General features: G+C 48.6%; 1 protein-coding gene across 4 annotated transcripts in view; it reads right to left on the reverse strand.

Moving 5' to 3' along the window:
• LOC137371842 (obscurin-like protein 1) overlaps positions 1-20511 on the reverse strand; it is a 127936-nt gene that overhangs the window by 62034 nt on the left and 45391 nt on the right. For all 4 annotated transcript variants that reach the window (XM_068034783.1, XM_068034781.1, XM_068034782.1 and 1 more), the window contains 6 exons: positions 19330-19599; positions 16712-16987; positions 12348-12623; positions 10070-10345; positions 8355-8630; positions 682-957 (listed from right to left, as the gene is read on the reverse strand). In XM_068034783.1, the coding sequence (XP_067890884.1) occupies positions 682-957; positions 8355-8630; positions 10070-10345; positions 12348-12623; positions 16712-16987; positions 19330-19599 (1650 nt within the window). The remainder of the gene's footprint in view (positions 1-681; positions 958-8354; positions 8631-10069; positions 10346-12347; positions 12624-16711; positions 16988-19329; positions 19600-20511) is intronic.

Below are 20511 nucleotides of genomic sequence, written 5' to 3' on the forward strand. Positions count from 1 at the left end.
AGATGGGGGTGTGAAATTCGAGACACAAATAGATCAGCCATGATCTTATTGGATGGTGGAGCAGGTTAGAGGGACCGAATGGCCCACTTTTGCTCCTAATTCATATGTTGTTAACTGAATGGCGCAACAGGTTCGAGGGGCTGAATGGCCTCCTCCTGTTCCTGTGATTCTCAAAGAACAACAACCAGCATTTATATAGCCCCTTTAATATAGTAAAACATCCCAAGGCACTTCACAGGAGCAGTTATGAAGCAAAACTTGACATCCAAACCACATAAGGACAGGCGACCAAAAGCTTGGTCAAAAGCCTTGAGATGCTGTGCTGTATTAAAGACTGTGTTTCTCTCTGCACAGATGCTGCCAGACCTGCGGAGTATTTCCACAATTTTCTGTTTAAATAAATGCAAGGTGTTGTTTGGTTACTTTCAGGAGTTCCTGAGCTATAAATGCTGAAAAGTAGGATTAGGCTGGGTGGCTGTTTTTCAGCAGGCGCAGACCCGATGGGCCAACTGGCCTCTTTCTGTGCCATACACTTTCTATGATTCTCTGATTCTGAGCTATCTCTGATATTGGCACCATGCACCCTGCCTGCTACTGCAGCTCTGCCAGGCTTCGCAGCCCCTCCCCCATCCACCTCCCCGCCCCTTGCCCCAGCTCGCTGTGCCCCACCCCCACTCTTACCTGCCACGTTTACATTGAAAACCATCTCATCATCTCTGGACCGGCAGATATAGAGTCCGGAATCTTCCTTCAGGACGTTCTTGATGATCAGACTATGCACCCGTGACTCACTCTTCATCTCATATTTCTCCCCCTCGGTTACCTGCTCCATGTGTCTGTACCAGGCAACACTGGCTTGCTCTTTGGAGACGATGGCAGCCAGCACCGCCTTTCCATTCTCATTGGCGTAGACTTCTTCCGGGTGTGTCTCCTTGTTTGTAAACAACACCTGAGCCTCTGGTGGAGAGAACAGAAAGAGAAGGCTTACAACGACATCTTTCACCACCTCGGAGAGTCCCATTGTGTTTCACAGCCAATGAAATGTTGTAATGTAGGAAAATAAAGCACCTAAGTTACACACGCAACAACCCACAAACAGCAATGGAGAGGATTGGAGTCATTTACAGCATAGAAGGAGGCCATTCGGCCCACCGAGTCCATGCAGGCTCTCCACGGAGCAATGCAGTCAGTCCCACTCCCCCGCCAGGTCCCCGTAGCTCCGCAAATCTATTCCCTTCAAGTGCCCATCCAATTTCCTTTTGAAGTCGTTGATTGACTCCGCTTCCACCACCCTCGTGGGCAGCGAGTTCCAGGTCATTATCACCTTATGCGTAAAAAAGTGATTCCTCAGATTCCCCCTGCATCTCTTGTCCAAATCTGTGTCTCCTAGTCCTTAATGGAAACAGCTTTTCATTGTCTAACTTATCTAAGCCTGTCATAATCCTGTACACTTCTGTTAAATCTCCCCTCAGACTCCTTTGTTCTGAGAAGAAAAAAACACAGCTTTTCAAACCTGACCTTGTAACTAAATTCCCCATCCCTGGAACCATTCTGGTAAATCTCCTCTGCACCCTCTCAAGGACCCTCACATCCTTCCTAAAGTGTGGTGACCAGAACTGAACGCAATACTCCAGTTAGGGCCTCAGCAGAGCTTTATTGAGACTCAGCATAACTTCCCTTAAAGGCCTGCTACCCGACCCAAACCCTGACGACATGTGTCTGGTTTGGGTCGGGTTGGATCGCTCCTCTGTGTCTGGCCTTCGGGCTCGGGTCAGGTCAGGCTGGGTCCAGTCGGACACCCACAGCAAGAATTGCAGGTAAGTGTTAAAAGCTAAAAACTTACCTGAGCTGTGAGTCCAGGACGTCAAGCAGAGAAACTCTGAGTCTGCGCAGTGAGGGTGTGAACATCTCTATGACGTCATCACGCTCACGCTGCAGCTTCCTGAAGACTGGGAGTTGGAAGGTAAGTAAAGGGAACATTGTGGTTCTTGGGTCGGGTTAGGTCCAGGGGGAAAATAGAGGGACTTGGGCCAGGTCGGGCTCGGGTCCATTGTGGTTCCGTTGGGTTCAGGTCAGGTTATTTTTGTGACTTGAGCAGGCCTTTAACCTCCCTGCTTTTGTACCCAGTCCCTCTATTTATGAAGCCCAAGATCCCACATGCTTTACTAACCACTCTCTCAATATGTTCTGCCACCTTCAAAGATCGATACACATGCACCCCCAGGTCCCTCTGTTCCTGCACACTCTTTAGATCTGTGCCATTATGGATATATTTCCTCTCCCTATTCCTTCTGCCAAAATGCATCACCTCACACTTGGGGGAGGTAGTGGAGTAGTGGTAATGTTACTAGACTAGTAACCCAGAGCCCCAGGCTAATGCTCTGGGGACATGGGTTCAAATCCCACCATGGCAGATGGTGAAATTTGAATGCAATTAAAAGATAGTCTCATAGTGACCATGAAACCATTTGTCGATTGTTGTAAAAACCCATCTGGTTCACTAATGTCCTTTAGGGAAGGAAATCTGCTGTCCTTACCTGGTCTGGCCTACATGTGACTTCAGACCCACAGCAATGTGGTTGGCTCTTAAATGCCCTCTGAAATGGCCTGGCAAGGACAATTAGGGAAGGGTAATAAATGCTGGCCTAGCCAGCGATGCCCACACCCCACAAATAAATTTTTTAAAAACCACTTGTCAGTATTAAATTCCATCTGCCACCTCTCTGCTAGCCTATCTATGTCCTGTGTAGCCAGTTCATATCAGCAGCATAGACTAGTTGGGTTGAGTGTCCCATTCCTATGCTGTAAATTCTATGAAATTTTACTAAGAAATGTGGTAAATGACCAGACAAACAGTTTATTTTATTGATGTTCACTGAGGGATAATTTTATTAACCCATAAGAGAGATGTTCCCTACCCTTCTTCAAAATTTTGCCCATGGGATCTTTTATAACCACATGAGAAAGCATGTGGGGCCGAGGCTTAAAGTCTCAGTTGAAGGACGGTGGCTCCAACTTGCAGCACTCCCTCAGTACTGCCCATCTGACAATGCAGCACTCCCTCAGTACTGCCCCTCCGACAGTGCAGTACTGCCCCTCCAACAGTGCAGCACACCCTCAGTACTGCCCATCCGACAGTGCAGCACTCACTCAGTACTGCCCCTTCGACTGTGCAGCACTCCCTCAGTACTGCCCCTCCGACAGTGCAGTACTCCCTCAGTACTGCCCCTCCGACAGTGCCGTACTCTATCAGTATTGCGCCTCTGACAGTACAACAATCCCTCAGTACTGCCCCTCCGAGAGTGCAGCATTCCCTCAGTACTGACACTTCGACAGTGCAGCACTCCCTCAGTACTGCCCCTCCAATAGTGCAGCACTCCCTCAGTACTGATCTTCCAACAGTGCAGCACTCCCTCAGTACTGATCTTCCAACAGTGCAGCACTCCCTCAGTACTGATCTTCCAACAGTGCAGCACTCCCTCAGTACTGATCTTCCAACAGTGCAGCACTCCCTCAGTACTGACCCTCTGACAGTACAGTACTCCATCAGTACTGCCCCTCCGACAGTGCAGCATTCCCTCAATACTCAACCTTCGACAGTGCAGCACTCCCTCAGTACTGACCCTCTGACAGTACAGTACTCCATCAGTACTGCCACTCTGACAGTACAGCACTCCCTCAGTACTGCCCCTCCAACAGTGCAGCACTCCCTCAGTACTGCCCATCCGACAGTGCAGCACTCCCTCAGTACTGCCCCTCTGACAGTGCAGCACTCCCTCAGTACTGCCCCTCCGACAGTGCAGTACTCCCTCAGTACTGCCCCTCCGACAGTGCAGTACTCCCTCAGTACTGCCCCTCCGACAGTGCAGCACTCCCTCAGTACTGCCCCTCCGACAGTGCAGCACTCCCTCAGTACTGCCCCTCCGACAGTGCAGCACTCCCTCAGTACTGCCCCTCCAAGAGTGCAGCATTGCCTCAGTACTGACACTTCGACAGTGCAGCACTCCCTCAGTACTGCCCCTCCAATAGTGCAGCACTCCCTCAGTACTGCCCCTCCAAGAGTGCAGCATTGCCTCAGTACTGACACTTCGACAGTGCAGCACTCCCTCAGTACTGCCCCTCCGACAGTGCAGCACTCCCTCAGTACTGCCCCTCCGATCGTGAAGCACTCCCTCAGTACTGATCTTCCAACAGTGCAGCACTCCCACAGTACTGACCCTCTGACAGTACAGCACTCCCTCAGTACTGCCCCTCCGACAGTGCAGCATTCCCTCAATACTGACCCTTCGACAGTGCAGCACTCCCTCAGTACTGCCCCTCCAATCGTGCAGCACTCCCTCAGTACTGACCTTCCAACAGTGCAGCACTCCCTCAGTACTGACCCTTCGACAGTGCAGCACTCCCTCAGTACTGACCCTCTGACAGTACAGCACTCCATCAGTACTGCCCCTCCGACATTGCAGCATCCATCAGTACTGCCCCTCCGATAGTGCAGCATTCCCTCAGTACTGACCCTCCGACAGTGCAGCACTCCCTCAGTACTGCCCCTCCGATCGTGAAGCACTCCCTCAGTACTGACCTTCCAACAGTGCAGCACTCCCTCAGTACTGACCCTCTGACAGTACAGCACTCCATAAGTACTGTCCCTCCGACAGTGCAGCATTCCCTCAGTACTGCCGCTCTGACAGTACAGCACTCCATAAGTACTGTCCCTCTGACAGTGCAGCATTCCCTCAGTACTGCCCCTCCAGTAGGTCATCTTGCCTTGACTTAAAGTAATTACCCTCCTGCTGTCTAACTTCAGAATGTCGGGAAGTCTTTTCCTAACAGCTTCCTGTTAAAAGATGAATGTATTCACAAGCAGAAAGGAGAGCTTAATGCCAGACAGTCCCTGCCAAATGTTCCCTATTTTTGGAGGAAACAACTTGAACTTACAGCTCATCAGCATTTGAATCTCCTTTTATCTTAGCATTTTTTTAAAAACCTGTGTGAGTACGCTTTACTTTAAAACCTTAACATTTACACATAACACTTTCCTAGATCCTTTGTGTGGATGAAGTGGAAGTTTGTGGAATCAGAGAATCTTACAGCACAGAAGGAGGCCATTCAGCCTGTTGTACCTGTGCCGGCTGTTGGAAAGAGCTAGCCAGTCAGTCCCACTCCCCCGCTCTTTCCCCATTGCCCATCAATTTATTCCTTTCCAAGTATTTCTCCAATTCCCTTTGGAAAGTTACCACTGAATCTGCTTCCATCGCCCTTTCAGACAGCGCATTCCAGGCTGGAATAGCGGAGGGCAGTGTTAAAATCAAGTCCTCCGGTTCTCTCTCTCTCTCTCTCTCTGTCTCTTTTTCTCTCTCTCTGTTTCTCCCTGCCTCTCTCTGTCCTTGTCTCCTTTCTCTCTCTTTCTCTCTTTCGCTCTGCTCTTTCTCGCTCTTTGTTTCTGGGGAGTGTTGGGGTTGGTGGTTAAGGTCTGGGGGGTGGGGGGGGGTGGTGAGATATTAAAATCTAAACCAATGTCACCTGTTGTTTATGATCAAAATACCAGCAGTCCAACCCCTCACTGACCCTGTCTAATTTGGTCTGCAGGGATTAGGTTGCGCTATGACTGGGTTACCACGTAAATAGTTTCAGTGTTGGGCCCTCTGAGTGAGCACAGGCCTCAATGCAGTCTGTGACTGCCATAACTGAGAGAAAGGACCCCCTGGACAGTTTGAACAGGCATAAAGTGAACAACTCCTCAGGATCTTGTCAGGCCACTTACAGGACCGCACTGGACACCCCACGCAGCCATGATCTGAGAGACCGGTCAGTGAAGATTGACCATGCCCAAAGGACATTTATCCCAGAAACTTGATGCTCCATTTCCGTCTGTGGTTTCAGCGGTTCCCCTGGCACCTGGTGTCAGTCCATCCCATTGGCAAGTGGGAAACTCCGTGTCTACCCACAATGCACATTGTCCCGGATAAGGTTAACACTTGCGCTTCAGTGATTGGCCACTGCTTGTGAACCTTGGGCCTCAGCGATTGGCTGGTGCTCCTGAATGCTATTTAGTTTAGTTTTAGTTTAGAGATACAGCACTGAAACAGGCCCTTCGGCCCACCGAGTCTGTGCCGACCATCAACCACCCATTTATACTAATTCTACGCTAATCCCATATTCCTACCACATCCCCACCTGTCCCTACATTTCCCTACCACCTACCTATACTAGGGGCAATTTATAATGGCCAATTTACCTACCAACCTGCAAGTCTTTTGGCTTGTGGGAGGAAACCGGAGCACCCGGAGAAAACCCACGCAGACACAGGGAGAACTTGCAAACTCCACACAGGCAGTGATTCCTTAGTGATTGGCCGGTGCTGGTAAACCCTGGGCTTTGTGATTGGCCGCCTGTCATCTTATCGCAGTGCTTGCATTACATTTATTGTTCACAGGCCAGTGGCAAACAGGTGGTCAGATTTCATGATTTTAGTTTGTGATTGGGCATCAAGGTTTGGAGAGATCTGTTTGATTTAGATGGGGTATTTGGCAGAGGGTGCAGAGGTCATGGAGGGTCATGATGGGCAGTGGCAGGTTTAGGTACACACGTCAGCTGTGGCTTTGTGGTTGCATCTCTCACTTCTGATTCAAGCCCCACTTCAGAGACTCGAGCACATAATCCAGGCTGCCACTCAGTGCAGTACTGAGGTGGGGGGGTGGGGGGCGGGGGCTGCTGCACTGTCAGAGGAGCCTTCTTTTGGAATGAGACATTAAGCCCAAGCCCTGTATACCCTCTTGGGCAGACATAAAAGATCCCATGATAGAATTCCTACAAAGCTCAGCAGAACTCCCTCCCTAACAGCACTGTGGGTATCCCTGCACCACATGGACCACAGCGGTTCAAGAAGGCAGCTCACCACCAGCTTTACAAGGGCAATTAGACATGGGCAATAAATGCTGGCTTTGCCAGCGATGCCCACATCCCATGAAGGAATAAGAAAAAGTTCTCTCTGGTGACCTGGGCCAATATTTATCCCTCAACCAACATTACTAAAACAATTAGATTACCTGGTCATTATCTTAATGCTGTTTGTGGGATCTTGCAGTATGCAAATGGCTGTCACATTTCCTACATTACAACAGTGACTACATAGAGTCATAGAGAGATACAGCACTGAAGCAGGCCCTTCGGCCCATTGAGTCTGTGCTGACCATCAACCACCCATTTATACTAATCCTACATCAATCCCATATTCCCTACCAGATCCCCTCCTAAAGTAATCCCATTCTCCTACCACCTACCTACACTAGGGGCAATTTACAATGGCCAATTTACCTATCAACCTGCAAGTCTTTTGGCTTGTGGGAGGAAACCGGAGCACCCGGCGAAAATCCACGCAGTCACAGGGAGAACTTGCAAACTCTACACAGGCAGTACCCGGAATCGAACCCAGGTCCCTGGAGCTGTGAGGCTGCGGTGCTAACCACTGCGCCACCCACGTGGCAGTACTTCATTAATTGTGAAATGTTTTAGGGACATCCTGAGGTGGTGAAAGGTGCTATAGATTAGATTAGATTAGAGATACAGCACTGAAACAGGCCCTTCGGACTGAAACAGGCCCTTCGGCCCACCGAGTCTGTGCCGAACATCAACCACCCATTTATACTAATCCTACACTAATCCCATATTCCTACCAAACATCCCCACCTGTCCCTGCATTCCCTACCACCTACCTATACTAGGGGCAATTTATAATGGCCAATTTACCTATCAACCTGCAAGTCTTTTGGCTTGTGGGAGGAAACCGGAGCACCCAGAGAAAACCCACGCAGACACAGGGAGAGCTTGCAAACTCCACACAGGCAGTACCCGGAATCGAACCCGGGTCCCTGGAGCTGTGAGGCTGCGGTGCAAACCACTGCGCCACTGTGCCGCCCTGCAAGGCTTTCTATTATTTCTTGCAGCACTCTCTCCTTACTGGGGTCCCTCACAAAAGGCTGCGGGATGGATTGGAATTGATGTCCCCCCCCCCCCACCCAGTGCGCCTATCAGACTGCGGCACTGCCTGGTGCTGGGCTGGGCCATGTAACTCAGGAGACTGGTAGACTCACTCCCAGGCTTGTCCTGAGCGAGTGAGTCTCTGTCCAGGAGGAGGGGAGACATTACAGACATTGGGGTCGAGGCGAGAGAGGCCGAGGGCCATGTCTGCAGACACCGGAAAAGGGCAGGATTGGAACCGTGAGACTGACACTTCCCTGTGGCTTTCTAACAAACCACGGAGGCTGGGGCAAGAGCGATCGGGGCCGTGAGGAGAGAAGGATAAAAAGCAGTGAGATGTTTAAGGTGAGATGTTGCAGCGTCACAGTGACTGATACCTGTGACAGTCACTTTAAAGGTCAGTTTGTCAGAGCCCGCATCGCAGACATATTGGCCGGAATCACACGGCTCCGAGTCGAAGATCATCAGCTCCCGCACCAGACCCCGCGACTCAATCCTGAACTTGTCACTGGGCAGAAGCTCTGAACCGTCCCTGTACCATCGAACCGGGACATCAGGGCGGGAAAGCTGACAGGTCATGGCGATGGCCTCGGACTCTGTGAAAGAGCAGTCTTCTGAGATCCGCGAGCTTCCGACGATTGTCACCGGAGGATCTGAAAGAAAAGCCGGAGAGCTGGTCACCAAGGAATCATCGGAATTGTGTCACGCCCAGACAACCCGGACTGTTAGTCACTCAGCAGAATCAGAGAGTTCCATCGGTATTGCCAGGGCTGTATAGCTAAAGAACAATAACAACTTGGATTTATGCAGTGCCTTTAATGTAGTAAAATGTTCCAAAATGCTTCACAGGAATATTGAAACAAAATTTCACACCGAGCCATATAAGGAGATATTAGGACAGGTGACCAAAAGCCTGGTAAAAGAAGTAGATTTTAAAGAGTGACTTAAAGGACAAGAGAGGATGAGAGGTGGTGGTGAGATAGAGCCGGGTGTACGTGTGAAAACTGGCATTATGTTTTTGGATGATGTCGCCGAGGGGCAGCATGTTGATGAGAAATGGGAGGAAGCCAAGGATAGATCCTTGTGGGGGGCACCAGAGGTAACGGTGTGGATTCAGGAAGAGAAGTCAATTACAGGTGATACCCTGGCTACGATTAGATAGATAAGAATGGAACCAGGGTGAGAGCAGTCCCACTCATCTCCCTCAATGGGTGGTGTAGTGGTAATGTCCCTAAAGTAATAATACAGAGACCCAGGCTAATGCCATGGGAGCATGGGTTCAAATCCCACCATGGCAGCTGTTGGAATTTAAAATTCAATTAATTCATCAAAATCTGCAAGTGAAAGCTAATCTCAGGAATGGTGGCCATAAAACTATCATTGATTGTCGTAGAAACCCATCTGGTTCACTAATGTTCTGTCGTCCTTACTGGGTCTGGCCTACATGTGACTCCAGACCCACAGCAATGTGGTTGACTCTTAACTGCCCTCTGAAATAGTCAAGCAAGACAATCAGTTGTCAAGGGCAATTAGAGGTGGGCAACAAATGCTGGCCTTGCCATCGATGCCCACATCCCATGGAAGAATTAAAACAAAGGATGGAGGAGGATGGTCTGGTCAACCATGTCAAAGGCTGCAGACAGGACAGGAAGGACAAGGAGGGAACATTTACCTTTGTCACATAGGATGTCATTTGTGACTTTGATAACAGCTGTTTTGGTACTGTGGCAGGGTGGAAACCAGCATGGGGGGATTCTAACATGGAATTCTGGGAAAGACGGCCACAGATATGGGAGGTAACAACATGTTCAAGGACTTTGGAGAGGAAAGGGAAGTTGGTGATGGGGCGTAGTTTACAAGGACAGTGGGTGTGTTAGTCACTCAGGAACAACAGAGTTCCACCTGTCCCATCAGTGACAGGTACAGACCCCTGGAGTTACAGCCTGTATGGTATAGCTCAGTATCACTGCAGGGGACGTATTTATGGCCTCAGACAGCAGGGGGTCTTAAAGAACCTACATGTCCCCTCCCAATGATGGGGAGAGTCTCCGGGGAGGGTTTCAGGGAGGAGACTGTGTCCAAGTTACATTACCTTCCACGCAGACTCTGAATACAATGCTGTCATCCTGGACATCACAGAGGTATTCTCCCGAGTCTGTTGTCTGAGCGTCCAGTATCCGCAGTGACCGGATCACTCCCTCCCTCCCGATGCGTATCCGCTCGTTTTCCACCACCTTTTCCCCATCCTTGTACCATTTGGCAACTCCATCCGCCCGAGACAGCTCGCACTCGAGCGCAATGTCCTCGGAGGTCAAGTACTTGTGCTCTGTCGGCCCGTGAGCTCGTCGGATTATCTTAACCGGCGGTTCTGCAGATAGAACCAGGGAGTCGTTGGTTTAATGACAACTCAACAACAACAACCTGCATTTATCTAGTGCCTTTAACATCGGAAAAGCGTCCCAAGATGTATAATCAAACAATATCTGTGGCCGTCTTTCCCAGAATTCCAAACAAAATCAAGCCACATGTGGAGATGTTAAGACAGGCAACCAATAGTTTTACATTAAATTCCACACAATATTGCAACACAGAAACAGGCCAATCTGCCCAGCTGGTCTGTGCTGGTATTAATACACCACATGAGCCTCCTGCCACCCCTCTTCATCTCACCCTATCAACACCAGCTTCGATTCCTTTCTCCCTCAAGTGTTTATATCGCTTCCTCTTAAATGTATCTCTATTATTCACTTCAACCACTCCCAGTGGTAACAAGTTCCACATTCTCACCACTCTCTGGATAAAGGGGTTTTTTGGTTTTATTGAGGACTGATTTGATAGCTGGTTAAGTGATAGATTTTAAGAAGTATTTGAAAGGAGGAGACAGAGGTGGAGAGGTGGAGAGGTTTAGAGAGGGAATTGCAGAGCTTAGGGCCCAGACAGCTGAAGACACGGCCTCCAATGATGGAGCGATGGAAATCGGGATGCTCATGAGGCCAGGATTAGAGGGGCACAGAGAATTGTGGGGCTGGAGGAGGTTACGGAGATCAGGAGAAGTGAAACATTGAAAGAGATCTGAAAACAAGGAAATGAATTTTAAAATCAAAGTGTTTCCGGACCGGCTACCAACGTAGGACAGTGAGTGCAGAGGTGGTGGCTGAATAGGACTCGGTGCGAGTTCGTCTGCGGGAAGCAGAGTTTTGGATGAGCCCATGTTTATGGAGGGTGGAAGATGGGAGGCTGGGCAGGAGTGCATCAGTGTAGTCGAGTGTGGAGGTAACAAAGGCATGGATGAGGGGTTTCAGTAACAGAGGGGCTGAGGCGGGAGCGGAGTTGGGGATTTTACAGAGGTGGAAGTTGATGGTCTTAGTGATGGAAGAGATAAAGGATTGGAAGCTCAGCTCAGGGACAGAGAGGAGTCCAAGATTGAGAATGGTCTGGATTAACCTCAGACAGTGACCAGGGATAGGGGTGGAGTCAGTGGGTAGAGAATGTGGTGCGGACCGAAATCAACCACTTTTTTCTTCCCAATATTTAATGAGATGGATTTTTCACTCATTAGTACTAGATGTCGGACAAGCAGGGTGACAAATCAGAGATAGTGGAGCGTTTGAGAGACATCATGATGGTGAGGTAGAGTTGGGTATCATCAGTGTACATGTGGAAACTGTGTTTTCAGATGATGTCACCGAGGGGCAAATTTGGATGAGAAACGGGAAGGGGCCAAGGATAGATCCTTGAGGGTAACCAGAGGTAACGGTTCAGGAGCAGCAAGGGAAGCCATTGCAAGTGCTGCTCTGGCGATGACAGGATTGATAAGAATGGAACCAGGTGAGAGCAGTCCCACCCAGCTGGGTGACAGTGGAGAGGTGTTGGAGGAGGATGGTCTGGTCGACGGTGTCAAAGGCTGCAGACAGGTCGAGAAGGATGAGGAGGGAAAGTTTACCCTTGTCACAGTCACACAGGTTGTCATTTGTGACTTTGATAAGAGCTGTTTCGGTACAGTGGCAGGGGCGGAAATCTGATTGGAGTCCGGGGAAAGACGGGCACGGATTTTGAAGGTAACAACATGTTCAAGGACTTTGGAGAGGAAAGGGACATTGGTGAAGGGGGTGGGGGGGTGGGGGGGGTAGTTTTCAAGGACAGAAGGTGTGTTACTCACTCAGGAACACCAGAGTTCCACCTGTCCCATCAGTGACAGGTACAGACCCCTGGGGTTACAGCCTGTACGGTATAACTCAGTGTCACAGCGAGCGATGTATTTATGGCCTCAGACAGCATGGGGTCTTAGAGATCCTACATGTCCCCTCCCAATGATGGGGAAAGTCTCCGGGGAGGGTTTCAGGGAGGAGACTGAGCCCGAGTTACATTACCTTCCACGCAGACTCTGAATACAACACTGTCATTCTGAACGTCACAGAGGTATTCTCCCGAGTCTGTTGTCCGAGCGTCCAGTATCCGCAGTGACCGGATCACTCCCTCCCTCCCGATGCATATCCGCTCGTTTTCCACCACCTTTTCCCCATCCTTGTACCATTTGGCAACTCCATCCGCCCGAGACAGCTCGCACTCGAGCGCAATGTCCTCGGAGGTCAAGTACTTGTGCTCTGTCGGCCCGTGAGCTCGTCGGATTATCTTAACCGGCGGTTCTGCAGATTGAACCAGGGAGTCGTTGGTTTAATGACAACTCAACAACAACAACTTGCATTTATCTAACGCCTTTCACGTGGTAACACTGTCACATGACATGTAATCAAACAGAATTTAACACCAATTAGCGAGTGACTCTGAATGACAGAAGAAGCAAAAGGTAAAAAGTGTGCAGCACAGGAATTTGGCAGTGTTAAAAGGTATTTATTTAAATGCAAGGAGTATATTAAATAAAGTCGATGAGCTGAGGGCACAGATAGACACATGGCAGCATGATATCAGTGCTGTAACGGAAATATGGATTAAAGAGGGGCAAAAGTGGCAGCTCAACATCTCTGGATATGGAATTTTAAGGCAGGGTAGAGAGGGGGATAAAAAAGGAGGGGGTTGTAGCATTATTGGTTAAAGAATCAGTTACAGCTGTGAGGAGGGATGATTATGTTAAATGAATTATCAAATGAGGCCATATGAGTTGAGCTCAGAAATAAAAAAGGGGCAGCCACACTACTAGGAGTGTACTATAGACCCCCAAATAGTGAGAGGGAGGTAGAAGAACAAATATGTAGGCAAATTTCTGAGTGCAAAAACAACTGGGAAATAATAGTTGGGGATTTCAACTACCCCAATATCAACTGGGATACAAAAAATATGAAGGGCACAGGGGGCACAAAATTCTTGAACTGCATTCAAGAGAACTTTTTAGTCAGCACGTAACAAACCCAACGAGAGGGGGGCGCAATTCTAGATTTAGTCTTCGGTAATGTAGCTGGGCAAGTGGATGAAGTAGCAGTGGGTGACCATTTTGGAGATAGTGACCATAATAGTTAGATTTAGGAAAGGATGAAGATAGAACAGGAGTTAAAGTTCTAAATTGGGGGAAGGCAAATTTTATGAAGCTGAGAGGTGATCTCGCAAAAGTGGATTGGATACAACTACTTGGAGGAAAACCAGTGGCAAACCAATGGGAGGCATTCAAAAGCGAGATTCAACATGCACAGTGTAGGCATGTCCCCACAAATAAAAAGGCTGGTATGGCCAAATCTAGAGCCCCCTGGTTATTTAGAAGCTTACAGGGCAAGATAATGCAGAAGAAAGCTTATGACAGTCACAAAAAAGGTAATACTTCAGAAAGCCTAGAGGAGAAAAGAAAGTGCAAAGATGAAGTAAAAAAGGAAATTAGGAAAGCAAAGAACGGACATGAAAATTATTGGCAGGTAAAATCAAGGAAAACCCAAAGATGTTTTATCAGTACATTAAGACAAGAGGCTAACTAAGGAAAGGGTAGGGCCTATCAGAGATGTACAAGGTAACTCATGCATGGATGCAGAAGATGTGGGCAGGGTTCTTAATCAGAACTTTGTCTCTGTCTTCACAAAGTAGAGGGATGACGCAGACATTGTAGTAAAAGAGGAGGAGTGTGAAATATTAGATACGATAAACATAATGAGAGGGGAAGTACTGGAGGGTCTAACATCCTTGAAAGTGGATAAATCACCAGGGCCAGATGGATTGTATCCCAGACTGTTAAAGGAAGCCAGGGAGGAAAAAACAGATGCTCTGAGGATCATTTTCAAATCCTCACTAGATACAGGAGAGGTACCAGAGGATTGGAGGTCTGCGAATGTTGTGCCATTGTTCAAAAAGAGTGGAAGGGATAAGCCAAATAATTATAGGCTGGTCAATCTGACCTCGATGGTGGACAAATTATTAGAATCAATTCTGAGAGATAGGATAAATTGACACTTAGAAAAGCACGGATTATTCAGGGATAGCCAGCATGGATTTGTTAAGGGAAAGTCGTGTCTTACTAACCTAATTGAATTTTTTGAGTAAGTTAACAAGGAGGATTGATGAGGGTAGTGCAGTGGATGTTGTCTACATGGATTTTAGTAAGGCATTTGACAAGGTCCCACATGGCAGACTGATCAGAAAAGTAACAGCCCATGGGCTACAGGGGAATGTGGTGAGTTAGATCCAGAATTGGCTCAGTGACAGGAAACAAAGGGTAATGGTCGATGGATGTTTTTGTGAATGGAAAGTGGTTTCCAGTGGTGTTCCACAGGGCTCAGTGTTGGGTCCCTTGCTGTTTGTGGAATATATTAATCATTTTGACTTAAATGTTGGAGGGATAATTGGGAAATTTGCAGATGACACAAAAATTGCCTGTGTAGTTGATAGTGAAGAGGATAGCTGTAGACTCCAGAATGATATCAATGGTTTGGTTGAGTGGGCAGAAAAGTGGCAAATGGAATTCAATCCAGAGAAGTGTGAGGTAATGCATTCGGGGAGGGCAAATAAAGAGAGGGAATACACAATAAATGGGAGGATTTGAAAGGGGTAGAGGAAGTGAGAGACCTTGGAGTGCATGTCCACAGGTCCCTGAAGGTGGCAGGACAGGCAGATAAAGTGGTGAAGAAGGCAAATGGAATGTTTTCCTTTATTGGCCGAGGTATAGAATACAAAAGCAGGGATGTAATGCTGGAACTGTATAAAACACTGGTTAGACCACAGCTGGAATATTGCTTACAGTTCTGGTCACCACATTACAGAAAGGGCATAATTGCTGTGTAGAGAGTGCAGAGGAGATTTACAAGAATGTTGCCAGGGCTTGGAAATTGCAGCCATGAGGAAAGATTGATCGGCTCGGGTTATTTTCCTTAGAAAAGAGGAGGCAGAGGGGTGACTTAATTGAGTTGCCTAGATAGAGTAGACAGGAAGGACATGTTTTCCCTAGCAGAGAGGTCAATCTTTTTTTAATTCGTTCATGGGATGTGGGTGTCACTGGCCAGGCCATCATTTATTGCCCATCCCGAATTGCCCTTGAGAAGGTGGTGGTGAGCTGCCTTCTTGAACCGCTGCAGCATGTGAGGTAGGTACACCCACAGTGCTGTTAGGAAGGGAGTTCCAGGATTTTGACCCAGCGACAGTGAAGGAACGGCGATATAGTTCCAAGTCAGGATGGTGTGTGGCTTGGAGGGGAACTTGTAGGTGGTGGGGTTCCCATGCATCTGCTGCCCTTGTCCTTCTAGTTGGTAGAGGTCATGGATTTGGAAGGTGCTGTCGAAGGAGCCTTTGTGCGTTGCTCGGGGGCACAGATTTAAGGTGATTGGTAGAAGGATTAGAGGGGACATGAGGAAGATCTTTCTCACCCAGAGGGTGGTGGGTGTCTGAAATTCACTGCCCGGATCGGTGGTGGAGGCAGAAACCCTCAACTCATTTAAAAGGTACCTGGACATGCACCTGAAGTGCTGTTACCTGGAAGGCTATGGACCAGGTGCTGGAAGGTGGGATTAGATTGGGCAGCTAGTTTTTACAGCCAGCACTGACAGGATGGGCTGAATGGCCTCTTTCTGTGCTGTAACCTTTTCTATGGTCTATGGAACCACCCGTGGAGATATTAGGACCAAAATCTTTAGAGAAAATTCCACAGAATTTTACAGCACAGAAGCAGGCCATTCAGCCCTAGTGCTTCACACAATCCTCCTCCTATCTCTTTTCATCCCACCCTTCCTGCATAACCCTCGATTCCTTTCTCCCTCATATGTTTATCAAGCTTCCTCTTAAATACATCTGTACAATTCGCCTCAATTACTCCCTGTGTTAGTGAGTTCCACATTCTCACCACGCCCTGGACAAAGAAGATTCTCCTGAATTCCTAACTGGCTTTATTAGTGACCAATAAGAAAGCTGGTCAAAGAGATAGGTTTTCAGTAATGAGGTGTTGAGGAGAGAGGTTTAGGGAAGGAACTCCAGAGCTTAGGGCCCAGGCAGCTGAAGGCACGATGATAATCAGGAATCGGCAAGGCGTCAGAATTGGAGAAATGCAGAGATCTTGGAGGGTGGTGAAGCTGGAGGAGATTACAGAGATAGGGAGGGGTGAGGACATGGAGGGATTTGAAAAGAAGGATTTGACAGCTACAGGCCCCCGGAGTTTCTGCTTGTATGGTATAACTCAGTGTCACAGCAGGTGACCTATTTATGGCCTGAGACAGCAGGGGGTCTTAGAGATCCTACATGTCCCCTCCCAATGATGGGGAGAGTCTCCGGGGAGGGTTTCAGGGAGGAGACTGTGTCCAAGTTACATTACCTTCCACGCAGACTCTGAATACAATGCTGTCATCCTGGACGTCACAGAGGTATTCTCCCGAGTCTGTTGTCTGAACGTCCAGAATCCGCAGTGACCGGATCACTCCCTCCCTCCCGATGCATATCCGCTCGTTTTCCACCACCTTTTCCCCATCCTTGTACCATTTGGCAACTCCATCCGCCCGAGACAGCTCGCACTCGAGCGCAATGTCCTCGGAGGTCAAGTACTTGTGCTCTGTCGGCCCGTGAGCTCGTCGGATTATCTTAACCGGCGGTTCTGCAGATAGAACCAGGGAGTCGTTGGTTTAATGACAACTCAACAACAACAACTCACATTTATATAGCACCTTTAACATTGGAAAAACGTCCCAAGACATGCAAACAAACAAAAATTGTCACTGAGCGACATATGGAGATATTAGGACAGTTGTTATAAATTCTGCAGAATGTTACATCACAGAAACAGGCCATTCAGCCCAACTGGTCTGTGCTGGTGTTAATACACCACATGAGCCTCCCCCCACCCCTCTTCATCTCACCCTATCAACATTGGCTTCTATTTCTTTCTCACTCATGTGCTTACCTAGCTTCCCCTTAACTGTGTCTATGCTACTCACTCAACTACTCACTGTGGTAGCGAGTTCCACATTCTCACCACTCTCTGGGTAAAGACGTTTCTCCTGAATTCCCTAATGATTTTATTAGTGACCAATAAGATAGGTGGTCAAACAAGGAGATCTAATGGAGAGTCTTAAAGGAGGAGGGAGGGGTAGAGAGTCAGTGAGGTCCAGGGAGGGAATTCCAGAGCTTAGGGCCCAGGCAGCTGAAGGCACGGCCGCCAATGGTGGAGCGATTAAAATCCGGGATGCGCAAGAGACCAGAATTGGAGGAGCGCAGAGATCTCGGAGGGTTGAAAGGCTAGGGGAGTTTTCAGAGATAAGGAGGGGTGAGGGCAGAGAGGTGATTTGATAAAAAAAGGAGATTTTTGAAATCGAGGTAGTTGTGCTCCAGGAGGCAGTGTAGGTCAGCGAGCACAGGGCGTGATTGGGGATCAGGGTTTGGTGTGAGTCTGGATACAGGGCAGCAAGGTGTTGGATAAGCTCAAGTTGATGGAGAGCGGGAGGCTGGGAGAGCATTGGAACAGTCGAGTCAGGTGGTGATAAAGGCATGGATGAGGGTTTTCAGCAGCAGAGGGGCTGAGGTGAGGCAGAGACAGGCAATGTTATGGAGATGGAATTAGGTGGTCTTGGTGATATGTAGGTTGAGCTACACAGGAAGCATAGTTACACACGCTCATGAGTCTGGTCACTAAATTGTTGATGTATTACTAGACCCAGCATCCCTTGGTTCGATTCCGCAGTGCCCTGAGTCTGATGATTGAAATGGGGTCAAGTGGGGCTCCATTGGGCTCTGCACCCTGGGTTAAGGAGGAGGAAACAGAGCCAAAGCACACCCAGTCTCTTCCTGTCCCAGCGCTGAGGAAGAATGTATCGTATTAGTCCCGGGATTCCAGCTGGAAATGGCTCTTGTGTAGGACTGCATGTGGGGACAGGGTGAGGCCACGCAGAACTTGGAATAACCTGCCACCACCACTATCGAAGGCCAGACAGTCATGGAAGAGCCATTTGAGTGAGATGCCCGAGGAGGACGGCGAGTAGAATTTTAGCCAGCAGAAATCTATCAGATAAAGTGAGGATAAACGGGACAATGTTCTCAAAGTCAGTCCACCAAACATACAGGAATATTGGAGGACAAGCCTTCACTGGGGTGGGGGAGGGGGCGAGGGTAGGGTGAACTGGAGGAGAGGTGAGGGTAGGGTGAAATGGGGCAGGGTGGAGGAGACTGTGAACCAGGGCAGGAATCGGTTTACCGGTTTGGACACATGGTGAACGGAGGCAGGGCATGGTGACGTGAAAGTGGTGAGAGGTGTCTGACCGGCACCTCTGCGACATATCCCACCAAAGCTGGCAGGGCCGGAGGGTGACCTGTTCTTTACCATAGCAGCCTCTGAGTCAGAAGATTGTGGGTTCAGACCCCACTCCAGAGATCACACAATCAAAGTCCAACACTCCCAGTGCAGTACTGAGGGAGTGCTACACTGTCGGAGGTGCTGCTTTCAGATGAGACATTAAACCGAAGCCCCATCAACACTCTCAGATGGATGGCCATTATTTCAAAGAAGAGCAGGGAGGTTCTCCCTGGGGTCCTGGATCAATATTTATCCCTCAATCAACACACAAAAAAAACCAGATGATCTGGTCATTATCATATTGCTGTTTGTGGGGTCTTTCTGTGCACCAATTGGCTGCTGCATTCCTACATTACAACAGTGAATACACGTCAAAAGTACTTAATTGGTTGTAAAGTGCTTTGCGATATCCTGAGGCTGTGAAAGGCACGATATAAATGCAAGTCCTTTTTATTTCAACCTTTTACCCCGTCACTACTGCTTAGTCCCTTTCCAGTCCTTTTGTCATCCAATCAGTGCTCTTTCTAGCAACCAGATCTAAACAAGACCACACAGATGAGTCAGTGGAGGTACTGGTAGTGGCTAAAATTAACCTCAGTGGCCCCAGGCTAGGGAAATGAAATACATCTGTGGCTTGACCAGAGACTCACCAGAGACAGTCACCTCAAACTTGGCCGAGTCATCAACTGCGTCGCACACGTACGTCCCTCGGTCCTCCACCGTAGCCGAGCGGATGGTCAGTCTCCTGCACTCTCCATCCACCTCCATCATGGACCGCTCACTCCGCTCCACCTCCAACCCGTCCTTATACCATCTGACCTCCGCCTCAGGCCGTGAGAGCTCACACGAGAGGACAACATCACCGCCGGTCAGCATTCTCAACACCGGAGGAGAACTGTCAACGATTTTCACCGGAGGCTCTGGACCCAACACAGCGATGGCAGAGAGAGAGGGAAAGAGTAAGAGAAATAGAGAGCGAAACAGAAGGAGAGGGAGAAACAGGGAGATGGACAGAAAGAGAGAAACAGGAAGAGAGAGAAAGAAATAGGCAAAGAGAGAGAGAGTGAAATTCAAGGCAAATGATATATGGAGAGAGTGAAACAGAGAGGGAGAGAAATAAAGAGAGGTAAGAGAAAGAATGTATGGAAAAGGAAGAGAAAAATAGAGAGAGACAGCGACGAAGAGAGAAAGGGAGGAGGAGAGAAAGAGTGAGAGAACAAGAGAGAGTTTCTCAGAGGATGGGAGACAGAGGAGCAGGAGAGGAAGAGAGAGAAGGAGAGAAGATCAATCAGGGAGACATGGAGAGAAGGAAATAGGAAATAGACAGAAAAGGAAACAGAGAAAGGAGAGAGAAATAGGGTAGGGGAGACAGAGAGAGCAAAATAAACAGAGATAAAGATGTGTATGTGACAGAAAGTGATGTAGAAAATGAGACAGAATTAAAGAGAGAGAGAGAGTTACAATTATCAGGGAGAAGATAAAGGGGGAATATAATTTTGTTGGAAACATGTAACTGAGGAAATCCTCATGACCTATTTTCGATGTCCCTACACAGAGTGTCCCGAGCAATCACTGCCCACGGTGTTGTCACTATGGTTTATTCACAGTAATAGTGACCCCGTCACAATGCTCGAGGTAAGTTAGTGACACGGTGTTTAGAGAGACAGGAGCATTCTCGTGTGTAACACACAATTTATTATTCTGCTCTCTGCTCCTTTAAGGTCACACTCTCAATGCAAATGGAGAGTCCAGAACACGGGGTCACAGTCTCAGGGTAAGGGGTCGTCCATTTCAGACTGAGATGAGGAGAAATGTCTTCACTCAGAGGTTTG

The sequence above is a fragment of the Heterodontus francisci genome, chromosome 7 (genome assembly GCF_036365525.1).
Source record: "Heterodontus francisci isolate sHetFra1 chromosome 7, sHetFra1.hap1, whole genome shotgun sequence".
Lineage (NCBI taxonomy): Eukaryota > Metazoa > Chordata > Chondrichthyes > Heterodontiformes > Heterodontidae > Heterodontus > Heterodontus francisci.